This window comes from Chiloscyllium plagiosum, chromosome 33, assembly GCF_004010195.1.
Source record: "Chiloscyllium plagiosum isolate BGI_BamShark_2017 chromosome 33, ASM401019v2, whole genome shotgun sequence".
Lineage (NCBI taxonomy): Eukaryota > Metazoa > Chordata > Chondrichthyes > Orectolobiformes > Hemiscylliidae > Chiloscyllium > Chiloscyllium plagiosum.
The window spans coordinates 26,918,885-26,944,501 of NC_057742.1; the positions used below are offsets into that span (position 1 = coordinate 26,918,885).

General features: G+C 40.2%; 1 protein-coding gene across 1 annotated transcript in view; it reads right to left on the reverse strand.

Moving 5' to 3' along the window:
* LOC122539675 (neurexophilin-1-like) overlaps positions 1 to 1,482 on the reverse strand; it is a 96,850-nt gene extending 95,368 nt beyond the window's left edge. The window contains exon 1 of the mRNA XM_043674670.1: positions 1,282 to 1,482. Within this exon, the coding sequence (XP_043530605.1) occupies positions 1,282 to 1,335 (54 nt within the window). The 5' untranslated portion in view covers positions 1,336 to 1,482. The remainder of the gene's footprint in view (positions 1 to 1,281) is intronic.
* Between the last annotated feature and the right edge of the window lie 24,135 nt (positions 1,483 to 25,617).

Consider the following 25,617-nt stretch of genomic DNA (forward strand, 5'->3'; position numbering starts at 1 on the left):
TCACTCACTCTCACTCACTCTCACTCACTCCCAGTCCGACACCACTCCATCCCAGCCCTCCACCCTTCACTCCCAGTCCCACTCCACTCCATCCCAGCCCTCCACTCCTCACTCCCAGCCCTCCTCCCCTCATTCCCCAACTTTTTCCCCTCCCTTATTCCCATCCCTAGCGCCTCTCTCCCAGCCCTATCTCCGCCCATCCCCCATGTAATTGTGAGTTGTAGGTGGGGAACAAATGGATTGGCAGCACTACCATGTCCTCCCCACTGGCACAGTGCCATCCGGAATGATATCCCTCCCACCAAACTTCCAACTCATACATTGAATCCTGCTTGTGGATCACTCGGGGATCTCAGTAGCTGATTGGCTGTTTACCGGGCAGCAAGGGTCTGCCAGGGACCCAATGGGCTTTACTCTCGGTGGTCTTTGTTTCTCTGTCAGTACCTTCGTGTCATTACAACATTCTCTCTCAAATTCAGATATATCCCCACGTGACAATATAATGATGTCAAATCAAATCCCACGGAAAGACTCTTTGGGAATCAGTGACCTGCCCAAATATAGCCACTTATTAATAAACCACTGGCTCCAGTGGGATTTCGATTAACTTCGATATTCTGGGGATTTCACGAACTCCGTTCCTTCTCGGGGCTTGAGATCTCGATCAGTAAAGACAGAGAGATGCGCAGAAATTCCTTCTCATCCCGGGGAGGTCGGTCCGCATCGTTCCCACAGCCTGCGCCCAATGTGAGGAAGCTGTGCTAAAATACTGGCACGTTAAAGTTTTTCTTCTACAACTCAAGACTTGAGAGGGGACATTCTCTGCTCACACTAGACCGGGACCCCCTCTTGCTCTTGGGGGCTGTATAGCAATGAACAACGAGGAGCAGCCCTCAGACTAAAGCGAAGTATTAACCCCACAAGCGCTGAAATATCCCGGACGTTGTTCAACACACCGCGTCAGCCATTTCAAATAGAGCCGTCGGTCAAATCTATAGTAATCCAATGACCTGGATTAATGATCCAAAGGCATAGGATCTATAGTAAAACTTCTAGAGGTGTGTAATAAGGTCTCTGAACAGATTGATAAAAAAAAATCCAACCAATCAGCAACTGCTGATTTTCTAGAAGATGTTTAAACTGGCTCCATTCATCTGAAATTGTCACTTCAATGATTTAAACTATTGATTCAGCCTCATGTGTAGATTCAAACCGGGATAAAGAACCCCGCGAAGTTTGACAGTGGAGTTGAAATTGGGATTTTACCGATCTTAGTCTTACCAGGTAGAAGCTGAGCTGGAGGGGAAGGAGGGCGAACCAGTGAGAAACTCGCATCTTCCTTCCAACTCACTGGCTTTCTGCTTCACTCACCATCTGCCAGCGGCTATCCAGATTGCACCCAGACACTGGGGGAGCAGCATCTGAACGTAACATTCCCCACCCCTTCCACCGTGCTGACCCCTCTCTCCCTCTCTCATATACGTGCACAACTTGCTCACACCCCCACCCCTCCCTTCTTTTCAAATCTCTTTCCATGAGGCAGGTGGGTCCGAACGATGCTTCCTCCCTCTTCCCCTCCCCATGCCAATAACTTTGCACAGCGCCGACTCCAAATTGAGCTGGACAGTCAAGTGAGAGACAAAATATCTCCCTCCAAAAATACTGTGGGTGCTGGAAACCTGAAATTGAAAAGAAACAGAAAATGCTAGAGAAACTCAGTAGGTCCGACAGCATCTTTGAAGAGAGAAATAGAGCTAACGTGTCGAGTTTGGTGTGAATAGGCTTGGAAGAGACTCATGCCTGACTGGAAAAGTTAACTTTTTTTTCTCCTCAGATAGATTCAAAGACAGTTGACTTTTCAGAAATAAGTATTTGCTTATTCCTTGAACGTGGGTCTTATTGGCAATTATTATCCATCTCTAACTGCCCTTAAGCCATCTTTTTGAATGCAGCTGGCGAGGCCAATTCAGAGGGGTAGGGGTGGGGTCATCCACTTTGCCTGTGTATGGAGTCACATTTAGGCCAGACCAGAGATGGACTGCAGATTTCCTTCCCTGAAGATTCATAATGAACTTGATGGATTTAAGCACCATTACTGTTACTAGCCTTTTGGTCCAGATGATTGATTATTTTTAAATTGCTAAGGTGGGATTTGAACTCAGATTCTTGGATCATGAATCCAGGTTTTTGGATTCTAATCCAGGAGCATTATAACAACTGTGCCATAGTATCCCTGACTGATACACCAAAACTCAAACCCATTGGTCTTTTGTTGATTGGTGCTTGCAAAGTTAATGGAACAAAATGGGCAAATAGAGATGGGGATCAGATCACTCATGATTGAACTGAACGCTGGAATAGATCCAACATGCTCAATAGCTTGACAAAAACAAAAGAATTGTGGATGCTGGAAATATGAAACAAAAGCAGAAAATCCTGGAGAAACTCAGTAGCTCAGGTACCATCTGTGGAGAGAATTCAGAGTTATCCAATAATGATCTAGATGAAGGAACTGAGGGCATTCTGGCTAAGTTTGCAGATGATGCAAAGATTGAGGGACAAGTAGCATTGAGGAGGCGGGGAGGCTGCAGAAGGATTGGACAGGTTAGGAGAGTGGGCAAAGAAATGGCAGATGGAGTACAACATGGGCAAGTGTGATGTCATACACCTTGATAGGGAGAATAGAGGCATGGACTATTCAGACAAGTTCAGATGTCTGAAATGCAGAGAGACTTGGGAGTTCCTTTTCAAGGTAAACTTGCAGGTTTAGTCAGTAGTTAGGAAGGCAAATGCAATATTGGCATTTATCTTGAGAGGACTTGAATATAAAAGCAGGGATGTACTGCTGAGACTCTATAAGGTTCTGGTCAGGGCACATTCGGAGTATTGTGCACAGTTTCGGGCCCCATATCTCAGGAAGGGTTTAGTGACCCTGGAATGTGTTCAGAGAAGGTTCACAAGAATGGTCCCAGGAATGAACAGCTTAACATATGAGGAACATTTGAGGACTCTGGGTCTATACCCGTTGGAGTTTAGAAGGATGAGGGGGGACCTAATTAAAACTTACAGAATACCGAATGGCCTGGACAGAGTGGATGTTGGGAAATTGTTTCCATTGGTGGGAGAGATTAGGACCTGAGGGCATAGTCTTAGAGTAAAGGAAAGACCTTTTACAATAGAGATAAGGAAAAACTCCTTCAGCCATAGAGTGGTAAATCTATGGAATTCACTGCCACAGAAGGCTGTAGAGGCCAGGTCATTGAGTACACATATGACAGAGACAGATAGGTTCTTGATTGTAAAGGGCATCCAGGGTTACAGGGAGAAAGCAGGAAAATGGGGTTATCAGCCATGATTGAATGGTGGAGCAGACTTGATGGGCTGAATGGCCTAATTTCTGCTCCTGTTTTATGCTTTTGACCTTTCAGGTCCAGTCTGAAAAAAGGCCTCAGGATCTGAAACATTGACTCTGAATTCTCTCCACAAATGCTGCCAGACCTGCTGGGATTTTCCAGCAATTTCTGTTTTTGCACAATAACTTAATCTTGTACATTTGCTTCTCTCTCTTGAAGTTGCTCTGATCATGTATAACTTGTGATTGTAAACTGTACTTACCAAACTGCAGTTCTCTTTGAAAACTTTAAAATCAAGGGCACCCTAAAATACATAAACGGAAATCAGAAAGGCAGTCTCGTCAGAGAACATCAAAGGAACCTGGGCTCAGTACACAGCTCAATCATGGGCATTAATGACAAAGACCTGCAAAAGAATCAGAGGTGACTGAATAAGATAAAGTCCAATGTTAGCTCCTGTCAGGGCAAGTTTACTTCAGGCTAGAACATCCAGCAAATTGACATGTTTAAGTAGTGGCCAACATATCAAAAGGTGAAATAGTCACTACACAATCAGATTGCTACAATTATTGTACCAACTGGTCACTGTCTTCCTTCCTTTGTGTCAATTAATGTGTTTGATTGTGCTCCTAATGTACTACTTATCTGAAATCGCTCCTTCAGTGAGATGAAAGTTGAACAGGTGGCTTCTTTAAATTTCAGAGTGATTCTTATCTCCAGCAAGAGCAAATATCCCAGAGGACCAGTTTGCAATGACCATTCTGTTGCAGTGGTAAGTACCATTAAGTGTATAAGTCCTGCTAAGATTTACTTTCCCAAAGTGCAGCACCTCGCATTTATCTGAATTAAACTCCATCTGCCACTTCTCAGCCCATTGGCCCATCTGGTCAAGATCCTGTTGTAATCTGAGGTAACCTTCTTCACTGTCCACAGCACCTCCAATTTTGGTGTCAGCTGCAAACTTACTAACTGTATAGCTCCTTGAAAGTGGAGTTGCAGGTAGATAGGATAGTGAAGAAGGCGGTTGGTATGCTTTCTTTTATTGCTCAGAGTATTGAGTACAGGAGTTGGGAGATCATGTTACGGCTGTACAGGACATTGGTTAGGCTACTGTTGGAATATTGCGTGCAATTCTGGTCTGCTTCCTATCGGAAAGATGTTGTGAAACTTGAAAAGGTTCAGAAAAGATTTACAAGGATGTTGCCAGGGTTGGAGGATTTGAGCTATAGGGAGAGGCTGAACAGGCTGGGGCTGTTTTCCCTGGAGCATCGAAGGCTGAGGTGTGACCTTATAGAGGTTTACAAAATTATGAGGGGCACGGATAGGGTAAATAGGCAAAGTCTTTTCCCTGGGGTCGGGGAGTCCAGAACTAGAGGGCATAGGTTTTCAAACAGAGGGTGGTACGTGTATGGAATGAGCTGCCAGAGGAAGTGGTTCATTTGCAACATTTAAAAGGCATTTGGATGGGTATATGAATAGGAAGGGTTTGGAGGGATATGGGCCGGGTGCTGGCAGGTGGGACTAGATTGGGTTGGGATATCTGGTCGGCATGGATGGGTTGGACCGAAGGGTCTATTTCCATGCTGTACATCTCTATGACTCTATGACTCTATGGTGTCTGGCCAACATCTGACCATCCAATGTGTGTAAATATTGGAGAGTAAATGTGAAAACAGGCTTGATGCTATTCTATGAGTGACAGTGATATCTGCACACACTCCAGATCAGCAACGTGCATTTATATAGCACCTTTAATATCTCAAAATATCCTCAATATTAGGAGCATTATCAAACAACATTTAATTGAACCACATAGGAGGTACATAAATTAGTATCGATGATATAAAAATCATTTTGACAAAGAAGTTTTGAAGGAGGAGGTAAGTCTGAAAGGTTTAGGGAATGAATTCCAGAGGTTAGGGCCAGGGTCTATGACAGAGTAATTAAATGGCGATGTGCAACAGAATCATCAGTCTTGGGAGATAGTTGAGCTGGCAGAGTTAAGTGACTTCCTTCTGTTCCTACGGTCTATTTCTATAGTCCTATATAGAAAGCCTTGGTTATATGTCATGAAAATGACAGGAAGATGGCTGATGCACAGGCCAGGAGCAATACTCCCTCAGGAACATTGTGCAAATCAATATGTGTAACAGTATGAATTTAGCATACCATTCTTGACCTTAAGCACATCCATTGAAAAGTGTAGAGAAAAATTTTTGTTTTAACTGCCAAGGCTCACTCCAGCATAACTCTGTTAAAGTTATGCCACTGTAGTGTTGAAGCAGTTATACATATTTTTAGATGCATTCACAGGCTCTCCACACTGCACAAAATATATGCACTCACCAGTCAAACTCCGAAATAAAACATGGATGTGATCTCAACAACAGTGTATGGACCTGATACAATAGCTACAAGATAATCCAACATTGAATCCATTTTAATTGTGCCTGGGAATGAGGGGATGGTCAGGGATTTTGCAGAGTGGCAGGCTTGGAATTGACCAAATTATCAAATAATAAGGCAGTTGGACATCTGCATAACTGAAGCCATTCAATGCTATTTCTAAGTGTCTAATATTCTGCACACCTTAATTGTTCTTTCCCAACATTAAATGCTACAAGTAGAACTGGAAATAAAATATCTAACATCATAGCAAAATTTTGCAATTCACATCACAAATTATTTTCAATCAGCAGTCTAGTTCTGTTTCTAAGTTACTAATGCAAAGTCCAAGATTTAGAAATAAAAATCGTTTGTTGTGTTCTTCATCTATTTTTGGCAAAATCACAATGCAGTGAAACAACTCACATTTGCATTAAGATATTGTCATTGCTTCATTTATGTTGTTTATTCACAAGGATAGCAATTTCACCTGTTCCTGCTCCCCAGTAATAAAACCCTTGCTACTTTTTTCTCTGGACATGCATTGGAGAACGCATGATGCTACAGCTGAGGTATTGATGATGAAGAAAAAGAAAGAACTGCATTGATACATCAACTTTCACCACCTCAGGATGTGCAAAAGCATTTTAGAGTCAGTAAAGTACTTTTGAAGTATCGTAATTGTTGTAAAGGAGGCAATGTGATAGATGACGGCCAATTTATACACAGCAAGGTCTCATAAATAAGATAACATGGGATCACAAATAGGACACTAATCCCATTGAGTGTATGTCCCCATTCAATTAGGTCATCACTGACCTGTGACTGACTCAATCTTTCTGCCTTTCAGCTTCTGATTGATGCCATATTGAATCAAAATCTACAGCCGTATGTGTTGAAAGTTTCAGTGTGTTTTGTGGAACTAGTTCCACATCCCTCCTGTCCTTTGAAGAAGTGTTTCTTGATTTCACTCTTGCAGCCTTGGCTCAAATTTTAAGAATCTTGTTTCAGGTCTATGTCAATGAATTATTTGTTTTGGGTAGTGTTATGGAAAGTAGAATGATAGAGTCGTTGAGCCAAACTGGATACTTGTACACTGTAACACCCATGTAATTTAAATACCAATTCAGTCAAAGATCTCAGACATGGCGCACCAAGGCAACAAGAGAAACTGTATCAACGCATATCATCTGAATATCTTTGCTTTGCTTCCAGTCTATTGCTATTATCACAAGTTATATGAACATATCTCTCATAACATTTCTCAAATGTAATATAAGATGTGGAGGATGGCTATCAAATTTAACTGTGTAATCATTTATGGACATTACTTAACTATGACCTGTGGGAATCTGAGTCATTATGACAGTAAATGTTTAAACTGAACAAGTGGTTAATATATTTCTTGTAAATATTAGACTTCAGATCAATGATAGGCTTTTGCTCTCTCGTTTTAAATTGTGTGGATGTCTGATGATGTTTCATTTGTTTGTGCAGTTAAACAATGTCTCCACCTTATCACAAGGTTGTTTGCCTTTACCATCTCTTTAACTGTAGGAGTCTGCAAGGTCTACTGTGGTGAAGGGAAGCCACCTACTCGTGTAATTAGAAGTTTAAGTATTGGCCAAGAAAGGTTTGTTACATATTAACAGCTGGTGACATGTTATATTGATGTAATGGATATTGTCATAGAGACTATGAGGAGGATACAGATGTTAGGACTTATTCCTTCAAGATCTGAAGCTGTCCTGCCCACGGGCCCATATGCCATTATCAGAATGGTGATGATTAAGGGGTAACTTAATATTTACTCTTACAAAACTTAACTCCCTATACAACCTCCACCAAAGACTTTCCATTGTCAATACTATACATTTGTGTTTGTACATGCATATATCCACTTACCACACCTGCATATTTCCCCAATTGTCTAACTTCACAAATTCAGTATTATCTCAGAACGCATTGTGTTGAACTTGATATATTAGCAAATCTCTAGATTGTAGAAGGTTGAGTTTGATTTGCTTCCTGAGGTCTGAAAGTCCTTTTGAATTGGAGGATCCTCAGGAGGGTCACTGGACCTGAAACATTAACTGATTTCTCTGCACAGATACCCCCAGCCCTGCTGAGCTTTTCCAACAACTTGTAGTTTTGAATTTGAGGATTGCTTCTGGTTTAGTATGATCTTTGTCACATTGAGAATTCTTCTGGGAAAGTTAAGATAATCAAATACACTACTTGAAGGTGTCTGTTCCATGTCATTCCAGCAGCTAACATCAGCTTCTGTCATAGTAATTTATTCACCATGGTGTGTTGTTCAGTTACGGATTCATCAAGGAGCTGAAAAGGGATATACTGCTCATTAGCTAGCTCATTGCCTGTACTTCCTTACAAACCTTGTTGATACCTCCAGCCCAAATTCCTTTTATTGTAATAATGTTCTACAAGGTAATGGTTCTGAAAGGTTAATGCTGAGGACTGGATTAAGCCTTACATGATCTGATGATGGCGTGGCACTTTGGCAGGGAGAGACAGAAGTTGTTAGAATCCCAAAGGGGACAGTCTATATGTCATATGCATCAGACCATACACACCCTATGTCTTCCAAATAATGTCAATATTAATCTCTCTCTTCCAAATATAACTTGTACCTGATTTACTATCATGTAATAAACTAAATCTTGTTAAAAACAGGAACCCTTTTTCTTAAACAACCTACTGGTTTTCTGCTACCATCTTAGACAAAGTAGACCCTGTGAACACAGTCATTAAATGAGGAGCATCTAAAAACTAACCAAGCACATATTGGTGGTGGTGGTTGGCACCACATGCCCTTCTAACAAACAGAAGGGGAAAACATCTCTCCTCACGCAGTATGTTTGTAGCTTTCCATTTTGTTAACAACACAAAACAAATTTCTCATGTAAATATTGCCTATTTTTGATGCTGTCTTCTTGTTGGGATTTTACTATGAGTCCAGGAAACCTGTGATATCCACTACTGGTTATCCATTGACTGGTTGAATGAAGACCAGACTGCTCCTTACCTGACTGTACCATGGGCCATTGTCACATGATTGCTGGCTGCAAGAATAGCTGTTTCTTGATTTTAACCCATTCGAAGAAGATTGAACTCAAGACATGTCTCCCTGCTCAAAAATGAAAATTCTTGACTGTGAAGAACATATAAGTTTTCTATTATCTGGGATCCCTTGTTTTGGTGAACAGCTTGTGGCACAGGTTTAATCTTAAGTTCCATAGTTTCTGGGCAATTTAGGTGTACAAAAATAGAACAGAATCCCTAGAGTGTGGAAACAGGCCATTTGGCCCAACAAGCCAATGCCAACCCTCCAAAGAGTATCCCACTCTGACCCATTTCACTAGCTGAATGGCTTTGTCCAGTGACAATTTTTCTTTTGACTATAATAAAGCTAACACAGGCTCACCAGCAATTCCATCAGCAATTCTGTTTCATGTGAATGCTGACTTTGAATCATCATTGTTGCATTTCTCCATTAATCTGCTGAACATTTGTGTTCAATGTTCAAGAATTTTATTTGTTGTGAGATAAAGTAATTGTCGAAGGCTTTCAGTACTTCAAAAGTTGCTTCTTTTAAACATTAGCGAGGTTTAAAATCATAAAAGATACTCCCAATGGCAATTAGAAGTATATTTACTTGTTCAGCTTCTGATTAGATATCTAATTTAGAAGCTATTCTGTGCCTTAAGAGTGTAAGAGGCTGAGGGGTGACCTTATAGAGGTCATGAGGGGCATTGATAGGATAAATAGACAAAGTCTTTTCCCTGGTGTCGGGGAGTCCAGAACTAGAGGGCATATGTTTAGGGTGAGAGGGGAAAGATATAAAAAGACCTGAGGGGCAACTTTTTCACGCAGAGGGTGGTATGTGTATGGAATGAGCTGCCAGACAAAGTGGTGGAGGCTGATATAATTTCAACAGTTAAAAGGCATGGATGTGTTGGACCGAAGGGTGTGTTTCCCTGCTGTACATCTCTATGACTCTATGACTGTATGTCCAATTCTCCGTTCTATTTTCTCCACCTCTGAAATTAAATTTTCCTGACAATATTATTTCTGATATCATGGCTTCCCAATGTTTTTTTTTGGTGAAAAGGCTTTAATGTAATAGTAGCACACATTCACTGTGTTTTCCAAAATGGACGATTCCCACCTTTTGCTGAAAAATGCAGGATTCCTGCCTTTAGCAACTAAAATAGATGATACCTGCCATTTATCCACAGCCCGATTGTCAAAGCCATATGTAGTCTGATTTAAAAAAAAATCTATCTATTAAAGAATGGATATTTTATGAAACAAAGAACTGTGGAGGCTGAAGATCAGAAATTGAAGGAGAAACTCAGTGGGTCTGGCATCATGTGTGGGAAGAAAGCAGAGTAAATGTTTTGAGTCCAGTGATTCTTCTCAGAATTCAGCTGATGTTTTATGCCTTTTAGCCGGTCCATGAGTTGCTTGGGAGAATTGGACAGCAATAATGGCACTGTGTAAAGCTATCGTTCCCTTGTCTTCATGGGTTCTCCATCCCATGAGTAAATTAGAAATATACCCCTAGAATAGTGATTTGTGAACAATTGTGCTTGCAGATCAGTACTGCAGATGGTGCACGCAATCTAGCAAGCAATGTAAATGGGCTGAGTTCGCACATCGTACAACTAGTTCCAAGAAACACTTCTGCAATATAATTGGACCATTAGTTATGACATTCTGTAACATTAGTGATGATGTTCTCTTAACACACCATCAGTGGTGTTATCATGCTCCATTCATTACAAGGGTTCACCTTCCAATGCATCCTGGAGATTGTCGTATGGTGCAGGCTGTTATGTGATAATTGACTTCAGTTAACTATCATTTGTATTTTTACTGCTGCTAATTATCACCTTCCTGAGCTGTGGAATCATCACTGATTGCTGCCAAATAATTGCCAATAACAGTTCTACAGTAAAGGATTGTGGTTTTAATCTCATAAATAATGATTAAGAGCTAGACTTCAGAGGTGGCTTTAACACGATTATCAGTCTATTATCAATCTTCATCCTTGTGCAGCACTTATTCTGTACCAAAGTTCCAATTTAATGTAAAAGAAAAATACTGTGGATGCTGGAAATTTGATATAAAAACAAAAGGTTATCGATCTGAAACATTAACTGTTTCTTTCTATAGAAGCTGCCTGAATGGAGTTTTTGAGTATTTTATTTTGTTTTTATATACTTTAATGAAATGGCTTTTAGCTTAAAATGTTGCTTAAACCTTTGCCATTGTTTGATTTCATGGAGAAATATTGACTAAGCTGGTTGCAAAATATTTATGTCAAATTAAATCTTACATGTTACGATTACCTCCCCAAATGTCAGTGAAATGAAAATCTGTGTTCCTGTCTGTATTTGTTTGCAAAAATTTTCAACTAAAGATTTTTTAAAAAATGCAATTAAAATTATTTCACAAGCCTCATTTCTGGGATTGATTTAACTGTTCTAGTCTCATTAACATTTATTGCATATAACTGGCCATTTATTGGATGGTTATGATGAATTAATGGACTTTGAAGATTGCTTAATACTTTAAGATTCAAAGTTGAAAATTGTCAGTTTAAGTTTACAACTACTAAATAATAAAACACAATACATTTAGATCATAAGACTAACAGCAAGCAGAGGTTGGAGTGTGGCTCTTTCCATTTAGATCATATTTACTCTTCAGCTGTAACAACATCGTGTCAAAGCAAGCAAAGGTTTTATTTATAAAAGCAATTTAATTCCATAATTATACTTACGCACAAAGCAACTCTGTCATTACATAAGATCTGGTTGAAACATTATTTTGTTTATGGTTTTAATGCTACTTGACAACATCATTGGCATTCATGTGTTAGGCTGCAGTTTCACATGGCTGGTACAAAAAGAAACAATCACTGGTTTAAAAAAATACATAACTGGTACAAACCATGGGGCTAGTTGGTATCTTTAGAAGTAATTTATATAAAATCCCAAACTAAAATAAATGAGTTGTTTGACTGTTTCAATTCAGAATTGATTTGAAAAGTTAGTTGAAGTCGAGCAGAGAAAGTAACACAGACATAATTAAAATAAATTTGACCAATATTGATTGTCCAGTGAAACACTTTGAAGTTTATTGTGAGCTTATGCTGCTCTAGCTGTGACTCCATTCTGAGAGCTGGATTTTGTGAACTGTAAGCAGAGGGTTAGGTGAGCTATGATGACTATAATTTGATAACAATAGCAGATGTTTATCTCTACATCAGTGATCATCTAAAAAATATTAATGACAATAAGGGTTACAAACACATTGAACATTGCTCACAAACATTTATGTATCTGCAAGTAAGGCCAGTGTCAATTTTTTTCCATCATAAATAAATTCACATTGAAATGGAAATTGTCTGCCAATTTACCTTCCTCTAATTACACCATCCTACAAAAGACAATATTTCAGTTTTTGATTCTAGTGTTTCCCAACTTTACACCTGTGTTATCATTAGCTATATGTATTTACTTTCCAACTTGCCACAACATATTTTGTCAGAATTAAGAGGAGTGCATCACTTCACAATGGGGATTTCTGCCTGGCATAATTATCACTTACCTTCTCGCTTCATTCAACCTGAGGCTGCATTTGATTTTTGATTTGCTTCTCACTCTAATGTGTACTCAAGTACAGGAGTATAGTGAAAAGTGGGTAATGTTACCACACAAGGTGCCATCTTAGGTACTAATGCCGGGTACATAATCTTAAGAACAAAGTAGAAAGAAAGAATGATGTTAAAAGTTGAACATTGCAGTAATTATAGTGCAGTGATCCCTTCTGAGTTTTAAGTAGAAAATAATGAAATAAAGCTGCAAGTTCAAACGTTAGAGTCTTTCTTAAGTGCTTGGGGAATGCACTTCAAGGAATCACCTCAAGACCGGCAGTCCATGCTGAGGCCATGCCCAGGCTGAGTGTCTGTCACATTGAGTCAAGAGACCACCATACCAGGCCGGAAGTCTGGCGACATAATCTTAAGAACAAAGTAGAAAGAAAGAATGATGTTAAAAGTTGAACATTGCAGTAATTATAGTGCAGTGATCCCTTCTGAGTTTTAAGTAGAAAATAATGAAATAAAGCTGAAAGTTCAAACGTTAGAGTCTTTCTTAAGTGCTTGGGGAATGCACTTCAAGGAATCACCTCAAGACTGGCAGTCCATGCTGAGGCCACGCCCAGGCTGAGTGTCTGTCACATTGAGTCAAGAGACCACCATACCAGGCAGAGACTCCGGTATGCCAGGCCGGAAGTCTGCCGTGCCGAGCTGAAAGACCACCATGTACAAAAACATGGGAGGTACAAACTAAAGTGTTTGCATCATGTCATTCCTGAAATTCCACCACACAGTAAATGCTTGCAGCTTCTGATTACACACTAGAAATATTAAAACAGTGACAGTTTGGCAAGTATGGATAAGTTTTAAAATAGAATAGCCATGCTGCTCTGCTGCTACAATACTATTGTGACTCATTTCTCAGAATGTTAAGTGCAGAATGTAGTTGAGAGTGTGAAGTCCATTGAATAGTGTGGCTATCTGGACTCATGCTCCTGAGAAGGGAATAATATATAATGAACTTGGTTACCTTAGAGTGTCAGCCCTTAGATCAGAACAGTTACCTGAAGAGGTTACATAGAGCTGAGTGTGTTCAATCAGATGTCCGATAGTTCCGGGAAGAAGCTATTTGCAATTCAGGCCCACAAGTTGAGTCACAATGCGCTAAACACCCAAATTCTGGTGCAAGTATTATTTGAAGTTGATTTCACTCGTGTCAGAGGTATGTTTTGGATGCTACACAAATGCTGTTTTATTTCTTTTCACTTTATAAAAGATTGGTTTGGGATTAATAGGATTGTACTTTTAAAATGCATCTAAAAATTATTGACTTTATGCTATAGTTTGATTTATTTTAATTTAACTTAATTTATTTTGTTAATAAACTTGTGTTTTGTTGTTACAGCAGAATCGATTTCAGTGAGGGCCTACATTGTTAAAACCAAAAACAAACCAAAATATGATCTATCGAGCCAAGTTCATGTGAAGGTTCAGTTATAACATCTGTTGGGACCAGAACAGAGGTTAGGAAGCTGGCTGATTTTGTTTGCTGTTGTTTCAGTTTTCCAAGTGTTTGAGGTCCTTTTCAGATGTTTCAAGTTGTCATACAATTATTGGTATGCCAGGTGCTGCTCAAGATATTTTTGTTGACTTCAAAGCTTCTGCTTGAATTAGTTGTTCCCAGAAGCATGTTCACTTGAAGGCATATGTCTTACAATGCTGCAAAGCTTAGCAGAGCATTTGCAGAGCAGGGCAAGTTTCTTGAAGAGGGAGGATGAAGAAAGAGAAAGGGGTCTTAGCAGGAGGCCTTGGTCTCCCAGTGTTCCCTCCAGCTGCACATGCGGCTGCTCCAAGGTTTTGTGAACGGCATGTGGTGTTGGCTCACTGATCACAGTATTGGATTCTGGAAGTCACTGCCATGCTTGGAACTCAGCGGCCCATTCAGCCAAAAAGGAAATGAGAGGGAACTCTGTTTCCAAGATGTTTATAGAATAAATTCTTTTCCCTGAATGAATGGTGACTCGGTTCCTGTGGTGGTGATGTGGCTCCAGCCCATGACTGGGCTCGGGTACCTCTTGGCGGAGATGGTGGTGTCCCTGCTGCGGTCACAGAGGTGTGCAGGGTCACAGAGCACCTGAGTGTTCACAGACTGAGGGATGGACTTTGTGGTTTTGATTTTCAGACGGCAAGGACTCCTGATGGTGGAGGTGGGAATACTTTACTCGGCTGTTTCTTTAATTTCTGCTTCTGTTTTCAATCCTGTCTTTTGTTTCCCAAGATGGCACCAGGGAGTGGTGCCTTGGTGCAAATCTCTCTGTACTCCTGTATTCTTGTACTCGAGTACACCTGACAATAAAATCGAAATCAAAATCGGAAAATCAGCCAAGGATGGTGTGGGGAATGTCTGCACATCAGTAAGGACGTTCTCACTAAGATCTGCCACTTTTTGATGTCAGAATTGTAGCCACAGCACCAGGTTGTGGCATGAAGGTAACCAGACAATGAGCTTTTGTGAGGTGGACTCGAAATGCTAAGCACTGTGCCGAAATATAATAAAACCAATTTTGAAAGAATAATATTTTCACGGCAAATTGTAGAGAAATTTATTTTCAGGTTAAATACTTACAATTACATATCGTTTGATGCGTTTCATTTTCTTTCTTGGGATAATGGAATTCTCTTAATTGTCATACCCAGTAAAGACATGTCATATTTTGAACTTGCTGTTAATTTTAGATTTTAAAAAATAATAAAAATGATGAAAAAGTTGGCTGCCCAAAGTCACTTGACTTCTGTTGTGCATTAGATCCACTCCCCTGTCTCGAGAGAGAACAAACGAACATTCTGATATGGGCCAATGCCCCTTTCTGAAAGCAAACAGAAGGATATAACCTGTTGTGGTGATTAATTCTAAAATGAAGACACTAAATGGTTCACATCCCCTCAAGGGTGAAAGTTTAGACAAAAACGTCACTTGTAAAATCAATGCTACTGGACAGAGACCGAGGTCATGAACTTGCTGCAAGTCATCAAGTAGCCTAAATAATTAACAATAATGCATTGAAAGTGGGGAAGTCCCAGTAGGGAGAGGGATTTCCCCTCCAACCTATTCAACTTCACCCATGAACAGACCTCTTAGTAACTGAACTGAAACTGCTGTGAACCCTTCATTTTATATGACCCCTACGTCAACTTTAAGCCTTCAAGTCCATTCAAAGGACCATAGGCCTCCCTCATGGGAGACCAGAAGTCATAAACCAGAGACTGAATTAGTTAATAACTGTAGAAATGCACAATCTTTATTTATCTGATAGTGTGAGTGAGGGGGAGAGCAAGTTTGTGATGCTGTGTTAATTCAGGGTCAGTGTGTGAAAATAAAAACCTACTTTGATTTTAAACTCATGAAAGTTTGCTGATGATTTATTTAATTTGAATACACACTCTCAGGGTGAAAAATTACCCAACTTCCTCCGTACAAATTAATCTGATTATGGGCAGCGAGGGAGCTCTTAGGTTCTCTATGCAACATGATGAAGATTCTACTTGTTTTATTCACTGATGGGATTTGGGCATCACTGGCTGGGCCAGCATTTATAGCCCAACCCTAATTTTACTCAGCATTTGTTTGACAGCACAGTGGGCAGTTGTATGGCTGTGACGAGAAAACTGCACAGACTATAAAATTTTGAGTTTTATCGGAATCAGCGATTCTTTCCAGTGAAACAAAAATGTTGCTGCTGCGCTTGGCTACAAATGTTGATGTCAAGATGGTCAGGCAAGAATGTGATTGGTCAGTGTTGTATCGTCCTGATGTGACAGCTTGATAAAATTCTTGTGACTTATACATGGAGAAAATCATGCCCATGGGATTACAGAAACGTTCTAAAGAGTCTGCGTTCCCAGCTGAAAGCTCTCCTTGTACAGGCTGCAGGTACAGAGGGAGGACTGGAATATTGTACCATGGATCTCTGACCCACATTGCCATATGTAACTTCATGATAACAAGGTGTGAATGTAGAACTACTCATCTATTCCAGCAGTCATCCTCTTTAGAAGAAGACAGTATCAGTAAAGATGGGATATGGATCTATCTTTTCCTCTCTGACTGTCACATCAGAGGTGTGCTGCGATGTGGAAAGGAACATTTTGCAATTTGTTTCGCAGTTGTTCTAATTACAACACAGCCAGAGTGGGGAGTGATAAGTATATAAAATAACAATGCTGCAAATAACCCTGTAATCTGCTAAAAAAAAATCCCAATCTTATCAGGATTATAGGCAGCATTTAAACAAGATTGTTTCTATTCACATATTATTGCTTGTGTTGCACAAAATGGATGTTTTCTCATTCGATTACCTGATGGTAATCATCCAGGTTCACATTTGCAAATTAGACTCGAAAATTCAATGGGAGTTTTTCCCATCTCCCCATCAGTCAGAAATTAGTGAAATCACCAAGAAGTGGCTGAACCTCCATGGAAACTGTACGTGAGGATGTATGTGAAACTCTCTTCCAAATGAGTTAACAGCCCAAAGGCGGAGCACAGAGGACAAAACCAGGCTTCTCTCTGAATTCCTGAGCACACCCATACCGCTACAATGCCTCTTCTGGTGATACGACAGATCAATTTGAGCAATTGTGTTCCCCTTTGCAGCTCAGAACACAGCATTCGGCTGGGGAAACCATTGCCTTAACGTGGGCACGGTGGCTCAGTGGTTAGCACTGCTACCTCACAGCACCAGGGCCCTGGTTCGATCCCAGCCTTGGGTGACTGGGTATGCTCCCACAGTCCAAAGATGTGCAGGTTAGATGAGTTGGCCATGCTAAGTTGCCCATAGTGTTAAGTGCATTAGTCGGGGGAAATGGGTCTGGGTGGGTTACTCTTCGGAGGGTCAGTGTGGACTTATTGGGCCAAAGGGCCTGTTTCCACACTGTAGGGAATCTAATCTACTATACTCTTAGAAACTTAAGTGATAAAAATAAGTAACAGCATGGCATTCAGCAATTGAAAACTAAACTCATGATACCTTTATAAAGTGTGAAAATACAATTAATGCATTTTAAAAATTATTTGTTGATGGGTTGTAATCATCATTGGCTAAGCTAGAATTATCGTCCATTCTGAATGCCTAGAGTCAACATGAAGGTTAGTGCGAGTAAGGATGGCAAAGCAGGCAAGGATGACATGTGTGAACCAGACTTTCTTTTCATAACAATCACCAATGGTTATATGGTTGCCATTAGAGTCAGATTTTGTTTTAATTAAATGCCATCAGCCATTATAGAATTCAAACCCAAGCCCTCAAGTGATTGGAAACAAAAATATAAAATTGCTGCAAGTTCTGAGGACAAGTAACTCAACCCGAAACTATAACTCTGATTTCTCTTCACAGATGCTGCCAGATCTGTTGAGCTTTTCCAGCAATTTCTGTTTTTGTTTCTGATTTCCAGCATCCACAGTTCTTTTAGTTCCCTTAAACGATTAGCCTCGAGTGCTGGAGTATTAGTCTGACATTACCATTGCCCACTGCCTTCTCTGTCAGCCATTTTGCAACCTAATTTGGATTAGAAGTGACACAAAAATGTATTTCTGAGGATTAATGCAATTTGTAAGCTCTAAAGATTTCCAAGAGTTGACCCATCTCCAAACCCTACCCACATTGTGGCAACCTATGTAGTGAACATGGGACAAAATCACACTGTCATGGGTCAGTGCATTGGAAATCCAGATTTAAGGCAATTGACAGACAAATCATGGCACAGTGGCTCAGTGGTTAGCACTGCAGCCTCACAGCACCAGGGACCCGGGTTCGATTCCAGGCGCGGGTGACTGTCTGTGTGGAGTTTGCACATTCTCCTCGTGTCTGCGTGAGTTTTCTCTGGGTGCTCTGGTTTCCTCACACAGTCCAAAGATCTGCAGTCAGGTGAATTGGCCATGCTAAATTGTCCATAGTGTTAGGTGCATGAGGGTTGGTGTGGACTTGGTGGGCTGAAGGGCCTGTTTCTACATTGTAGAGAATCTAATCTTAACCACTTGTGGCTCAGATTACTTCACAATCTGGGGGTTTTCATCTCTATTGTTCCAGCAGCTAGTCCTGACCTCCCCAGTGATGCCACTGGGCTGAATAAAAAGCTGCCAGCCTCTGCCAGCTCTCAGTAGGCAGGACCTCTGCCCCCTCCCCCCAGGAGCCTGATTCTGGTGAAATCTAATCAAACCAGAGATGACATGAGGAAAAGCCTTTATATGCATCAGATAATTAGAATTTGGAATTCACAGCTTGAAAGGATGATAGATATAGATTCAACAGTAGTTTTCCAAAGGGAACTGGGAAAATACTTGAAGGAGAAAGAATTATAAAAATACATGAAAGAGTTGGGGAGTGGAATCTGCTGGATTTCTCATTGAAAGAGCAGGTGCAAACTCAAAGGGCGAAATAATCTCCTTCAGTACAGTATCATTCTCAGATTCCATAGCATGGACCCCAGAATCAATATGAATAATTGACTAATCAGCAATTGCACACCCCTTTAAATGTGAGTTGTGCACTTAAGATTAGGTTACTTACAGTGTGGAAACAGGCCCTTCGGCCCAACAAGTCCACACCGACCCTCCAAAGAGCAACCCACCCAGACCCATTCCCCCACACTTACCCTTCACCGAACACTATGGGCAATTTAGCATGGCCAATTCACCTAACCTGCACATCTTTGGACTGTGGGAGAAAACTGGAGCACCCGGAGGAAACCCATACAGACACGGGGAGAATGTGCAAACTCCACACAGACAGTTGCCTGAGGCAGGAATTGAACCCAGATCTCTGGCAATGGGAGGCAGCAGTGCTAACCAGTGTGCCGCCAGCTCTCATTGTGAGGACAACGGTGCTCTGGAAGTTTATGCTAATTATTTAAGTGATTTAGCCTGAGACAGCCAGAAGTGGTAGGATACAATTTGCATTTTGCCAAGAGGACAAAATTACAGCCTGGGCATTAAAAAAATCCAATAACGTCAGTCATTTTGTTTGTAAAATATGGTTATTTAATCTCATTACCGTGGTCTCTGGTAAGGCTGGGTGTTGGTAACAGGGCACGCAGGTCAGAGGTGCTGACAGTTCACTGGCTATTGCGGGTATACAGCTTTTACTGTCATGTTGTCACTGAAACATTGGCACCAATGGGCTTTCAATCATGCAGCAGCATGGACTTCTGAAAATTAATCGCACACTTCACAGCGCACACGCGTTTCCATTACATTTTCTTTGAACGCATATCTTCGTAATTCAAAAAGGCTCTTGCACTATTTTGTTGGCAGCATGTAGGATTTTATTACCTGTCATAGGATAAAGTGAAAACATTTTTTGTGTCACAGTGAATCTGTACACCATATCGGGCACTTCCATTAACTGTCATGGAATTAAATTACATTTTTCTGCATGTCACTTTGACTCTCTTTCTTACAATGAGCATTGTTGACTGCTGCAATAGGAAGCTGATCTGATCAGGGACCTTTAGTCATGGATATTGCATGGATATTGTTGCGTGGAGGATATGGGTGTAACGTTTAGCTAAGCAGCAGTGAATCAGAAGCTATGGAATTATCATGAGTATTATTACAGCACGGAGCTGTTTTAAATTAACTTCATTCTGTACAAAAATAGAGGCTAGTTCACATCAGCTATCTAAAGAATCACCATTCTCGTGAATAAATTGATAAGTGGGGAATTAATGAGTGAAGTAGAAATTAATGCTAAGTGAACAAATGTAAGTTATCATTTTAATAAATACTTTATTGACCATTAAAAAAATGGGTTGAGGACATTCTGAGGTCATGACAGACTTTGATCAATAGAATTTAGTTATAGGAAATGCAGGAACTCCTTTACTATTGACTCCTGTAACCATTATTTACAATGAATATTGATCATTACAATCACATTTTTCATTTAGCAATTGTCCTGGTCAATTGACTATCAATTCCCCTTGTTACCTTGTACTGTCGATATTCATGTAGAACTTCCTTTCACCATCTTTTCTCATGTAAATAGCTGGATGATAGTTTCTGTCATGGTCAATCTCCATGGAAACCAAAACATTTTCAAAGAGAGATGGATTCCCAAGCAGTCAGCTGAATTGCAAAGCAAGATTTTACATTTTAAGACCTTAACTCTATCAGAGTTAAGGTCTTAAAATTAGACATCATTTATTGGGAAACCCCCCACAGACTAAACTATTGTAAAGTTCTTCTATATCAAACGAACACCCCCACTCCATGTTTATATGGGACAGTCTAACCTGATATAGAATCTTATAGATAAAATATCAAATCTTTCCAAGATATTCAACAAGTTCTTTTCTCCCTGCCACACTAGATTGAGTCTTCCAGTATCTCTTTGGAAATCTTTTCCTTCAATTTCCTGAGAGTCTTTGAACTGACTTCCAACAGCAAGGCAAAGTACCAGCTGGCAACTCGCTGGTTATTAAATCTCTGCAAATTTAGGCCCTTTAAATAGGGCATCCATACCCACCAGCATTCTATCTGGTGGCTAACGTAAAAGAGGTATTTCTCCAAGCTTGGCACAGCACAAGCTCTCTTCAGACTTACTTTGGGCTAAATCGCTCCTGGTATTTTAGAAATGTTTGTTTTACTAAGGTGTGTGTGTTGTAAAGGGTGGCTTTCCCCATGAGGTCCAATACGTTTTTGTGTACTATTTTCCAAAATTCACTTACTCACTACACTAACTATTTACTACACCCCCTTGATCCCCTCTCATCTGATGTCAGCCTAATTCTATCACTCAACGTAGCCAGGAAGACTTGCCATCCTGGGCTATCCTGGAATAGATGGACATTGCTGGTGCTGATGCCATCTTCAACAAGTACTGTCAGTCTGTACAGTTTGTTATGTTTGCCCCGAATGTGGCAGATAAAGGGAAATTGCCATTTTTCTTTGCGGACAGGTGGCGAGAGGTCCTGGCGGACTGGGTGGTGCAGATCAGGGATGTCTACTCTCCCAGCCTCTTTCTGAAACATGACAATTCTAAACTCCTGGGAATCTGGGACTGTGTGTGTGAACTGATAAACTGTGAAAAAAGCTGTCGCTCAGTTTTGTTGTAAAGTTTCACTCTGTACAAAGACCGTTCGTATGTACATAAATATTTCTTACTTTTGCTCAGATTGAAATTTCGTCCCAAATGGGCAGCAGCAATCAGACTTGTTGAGTTGTGTCTCACACCTAGTATACAGTATATCTTTAAGAGACAGGCTCATGATATCATCAATTTCTCATAACATGTGACCTGAAAGTATGGAAGTCTCAGACTTCATCTTAACTGGGACCACTTGAAGCATGATGTGTTGGTGAATGTGCACCATTTTATCTGTAACCAAATAGTTTGTATTAGCTCAGACACTGTAGTAATTGATGTATATATTGGGGACTATGAGAAACATCCATTGACATTTTCAAAAGCATGCCTAGCTCTTATGTTAAGGGAGCTAAGTTAAGCATTGTCTATTCAGGTACAAGTACCCTACTGAAGGCAAAGCCCCCACCACACTGGAAATTCAAGACTCATCCCATTGACTTGCAGAAAAGAGTTTGGATCTTATTGATGCTTCCATGAGATAACTGTGTCCATAACTACCCCTAGAAATGTTCTGTTATGGGAGGGTTGATGTTAAGTAAAAATCTATGCAAGGTTGAGTGGGGAGAAAAGTTGTGGTCAGCTCCCTAAGACCATAAGAGGTAAGGGCAGAGTTAGACCAATCAGCTCATTGAATCTGCTCCAACAGTCAATCATGGCTGATATGTTTCTCAATCCCATTCTCCTTCTTCTTCCTGTAACCTTTGATCCCCTTACTAATCATAAACCTATCTACCTCCATCTTAAAGCGCTCAATCACTTGGCCTCCACAGCCCTCTGTAGAAATGAGTTCCACAGCTTCACCACCCTCTGGCTGAAGAAATCCCTCCTCATCTCAGTTGTAAAGGGTTGTCCCTTCACTCTGAGGCTGTGCCCTCGGGTCCTCGTCTCTACTGCTGCTGTAAACATCTTCTCCATGACCACTCTTTACAAGTCTCTCAGTATTCTGTAAGTTTCAAACAGATCCTCCCTCATCCTCCTAAAATCCATCCAGTATAGATCCAGAGTCCTCAACCACTGCTTTATGATAAGAACTTCATCCTAGTAAACCTTCGCTGGATCCCCACCAACGCCAGCACAGAAGGAAATGTGTGTGTTAGCAAAATGTACAGCCCAGGTGATTGCTAAGCAGAAGACTGCTCAAGGGATGCAGAAGTTGATAGCTCCAGTTGGGGATTTGCAGACTGCTCACATTGCCAGATGTTAGGAGGTCAGTGAACAATTGACACACTGAATCCATAGGGTGTGCACCACACTCCACTGCTTAGCTCCTCTGTAACCTCATATAGCGTCCTTTGGGAGAGGTAGACTGGTCACTCTGGCCATCCTCTGTATTCTATGTCCTTCAGGTATTACCTCCGTAGAGGTATCTGTCAATGAGTGGATGGCCTTTTAGCATTTTCCATTCATTTTCTTCCTCCTCCCTGCTTCACACTGGTATCATTGTGGCTCCTGCCAGAGATACTTTATTCCAGCGTTTGATATCCCGTCCATCCTCCCTAACAGGAAAGATCAAAGGTAAAATCTGTTCGTTGAGGAATTGGGATCAAAATCCAAATCCAAACTTGTGGTTGCTTCAGGGGCTAAAGCAATAAGATACTACCCTTCATTCTTGGCCAGGAATCTTGCCTATGAAAAGCACCTATTGGGAACATTGGGAAGTTTTTGATATATACCATTCCTTTTTAGTTACTGCATCAAAATTCTGAAATCCCTCTTAGAGGAGTATCTTCAGCAAATAGATTACACAAAATCAAGGAGAGGCCTCTCAAGGGCATCTAGTGTTGGTGTTAAATGGCGGGTTTTGTCAATAACGCCCACATTCCAGTAATTAATGAGGAAAATTGGTATTACAAGACAGGACGTGAAGTACACACTTTGTAGAACACTAATTTACTCATCATATTCTTTCAAATAAAGTTTAGTTTTGGTATATCTCTGTGGAGGTGGAAGAGGTTGCTATGGAAAAGGAGAAGACCTGAATCAAAGAAGAGTAATCAAGACAATTGAAAATACTAAATAACCTTTGCACAAAAATACATTAACAAAGAACAGCGTGTGAAAAGGCTGGATGATGCTGACACTTGGTGGTGATAATTGGAATTACATACTTCTTAAATTTTGAACGAAATTAGCTGAGGACTGCCACCCTGAGGAGACCTACTGCAATCGTTTCTGTCAGTCGAAACTGAAGGAATGAATCTCATGTAAAAAAGTCAAACATTGTCCGAAGTTTCAAATCCAAAATGTAATCTGCCTTGAATTTCAGCGTGAAAATCTGGATTTTGGTTTGAAACAAGATAGTCAGATGCTGGCATCCATCATTACTGAATGATATTGATATTCCTGCTTGATATTACATGTTAAAGATATTTAGACATGCTTAACATTTGTTAATATGTTTTTTTTAAAAGAAATGGATATGATAATTAATACAAACGATTAGATATTACTGCTCCTAGAATTATAAGATAATAATCATGTTTGATATTGCATATTAACAATGGTTAGTTTTTTATTTTTGTTATTTCATGTTAAAAATAGAGTTGAGTTTATGTAATTTTTTTCATGCTAAGGATAGACTTATATAATTGACTTTATACACCCTAAAGACAGATACTTATTTTTAATGATTGTTATTACATGTTAAAGTTGGATATGTTGGGTGTTAGCGAGTTTTGAGAAGATTTGTCTAATGTTCCATGTTAAACATAGTTAAAAATCACACAACACCAGGTTATGGACCTGATGAAGGAGCGTCGCTCTGAAAGCTAGTGTGCTTCCAATTAAATCTGTTGGACTATAACCTGGTGTTGTGTGATTTTTAACTTTGTACACCCCAGTCCAACACCGGCATCTCCAAATCATGTTAAACATAGATAGGTATATTTGTATTAAAATACTATCTTTTGTTGCAATAGCCTTATTATACCCTACTTGTATGTAGAGTCAATTGGTTAGTCATATCTACTTCCTGTATCACGTTTTCTTGTCACATTTTGTTAATTTGATAGAACAGTGTTTGACGTATTCAGTCACCATGAATCAGCAGCTCTGGAATTGTTATAGGACAAACTCCCCTATTGGGATGAAAATGGATTCTCTGCAACACAACAAGTATCTTAACTGAATATCTGCTGGTTTTACATTCTATAAATTGTCAGTTAAGTTGCAGCATAGACATTCTGCCAGAATTTGTTCCTCCATTTCCAATCAGGCAGCACTAAAACTATTGGGTTTTTATTACCATTTAAAATTGGCTCATTATAATTGGCTCATTAAGCAGTGAACCATTCATATCCATGCACTTGACCTTTAATGTCTGCGTGTTGAGATTATTGCTCCTGAGTAATGCAATAGAGTACTCTTGTACAGGGCTTCTTACTGACAGTGGTCACAGGTTCTAACCTGAGAAGTCTTGTTAGTTTGATGAAGAGATCCCTAAGACCATCCGTTCTCATTATGATCTCTGAAAGTGTTCAACAGTCCACAGTGTCATCAGAAACTGGAAGAAATCTCAGAGAGTCAAAGGAAGTGGGAGAGAGGCACTAACATGCTGATCCTCAATGATACAGTGATTAAAATGTGTCCATCAATAGATAGCACTTTTGACTGCATTTCATATTCAGTGGTAAGAAGCTAAAAAATATATGTGAATTTAAGATTGACAACATGAACACACTTTTAGTATATTCATCCTCACGAATCTCTACATAAAATTTTAAATCAAACAACATACCTTTTTTATCTATTATTGTGTGAAAATCACATGCATCATTCTCATGAATATTCCCCACACATGACAACTAACTGAGGATTATTAATTGATTATGGAAAGTTTTGGATAACCATGCAATAGGTTAAAGTGTTAGTAGAGTGGATTTCTGAAGAATGAAAGACAATCAAGATTGGTATTGAATGAAACTTTCGAGGAGAAAGTGAGGTCTGCAGATGCTGGAGATCAAAGTTGAAACTTTATTGCTGGAACAGCACAGCAGGTCAGGCAGCATCCAGGGAACAGGAGATTCGACGTTTCGGGCACAGGCCCTTCTTCAGGAAGAAGGGCCTGTGCCCGAAACGTCGAATCTCCTGTTCCCTGGATGCTGCCTGA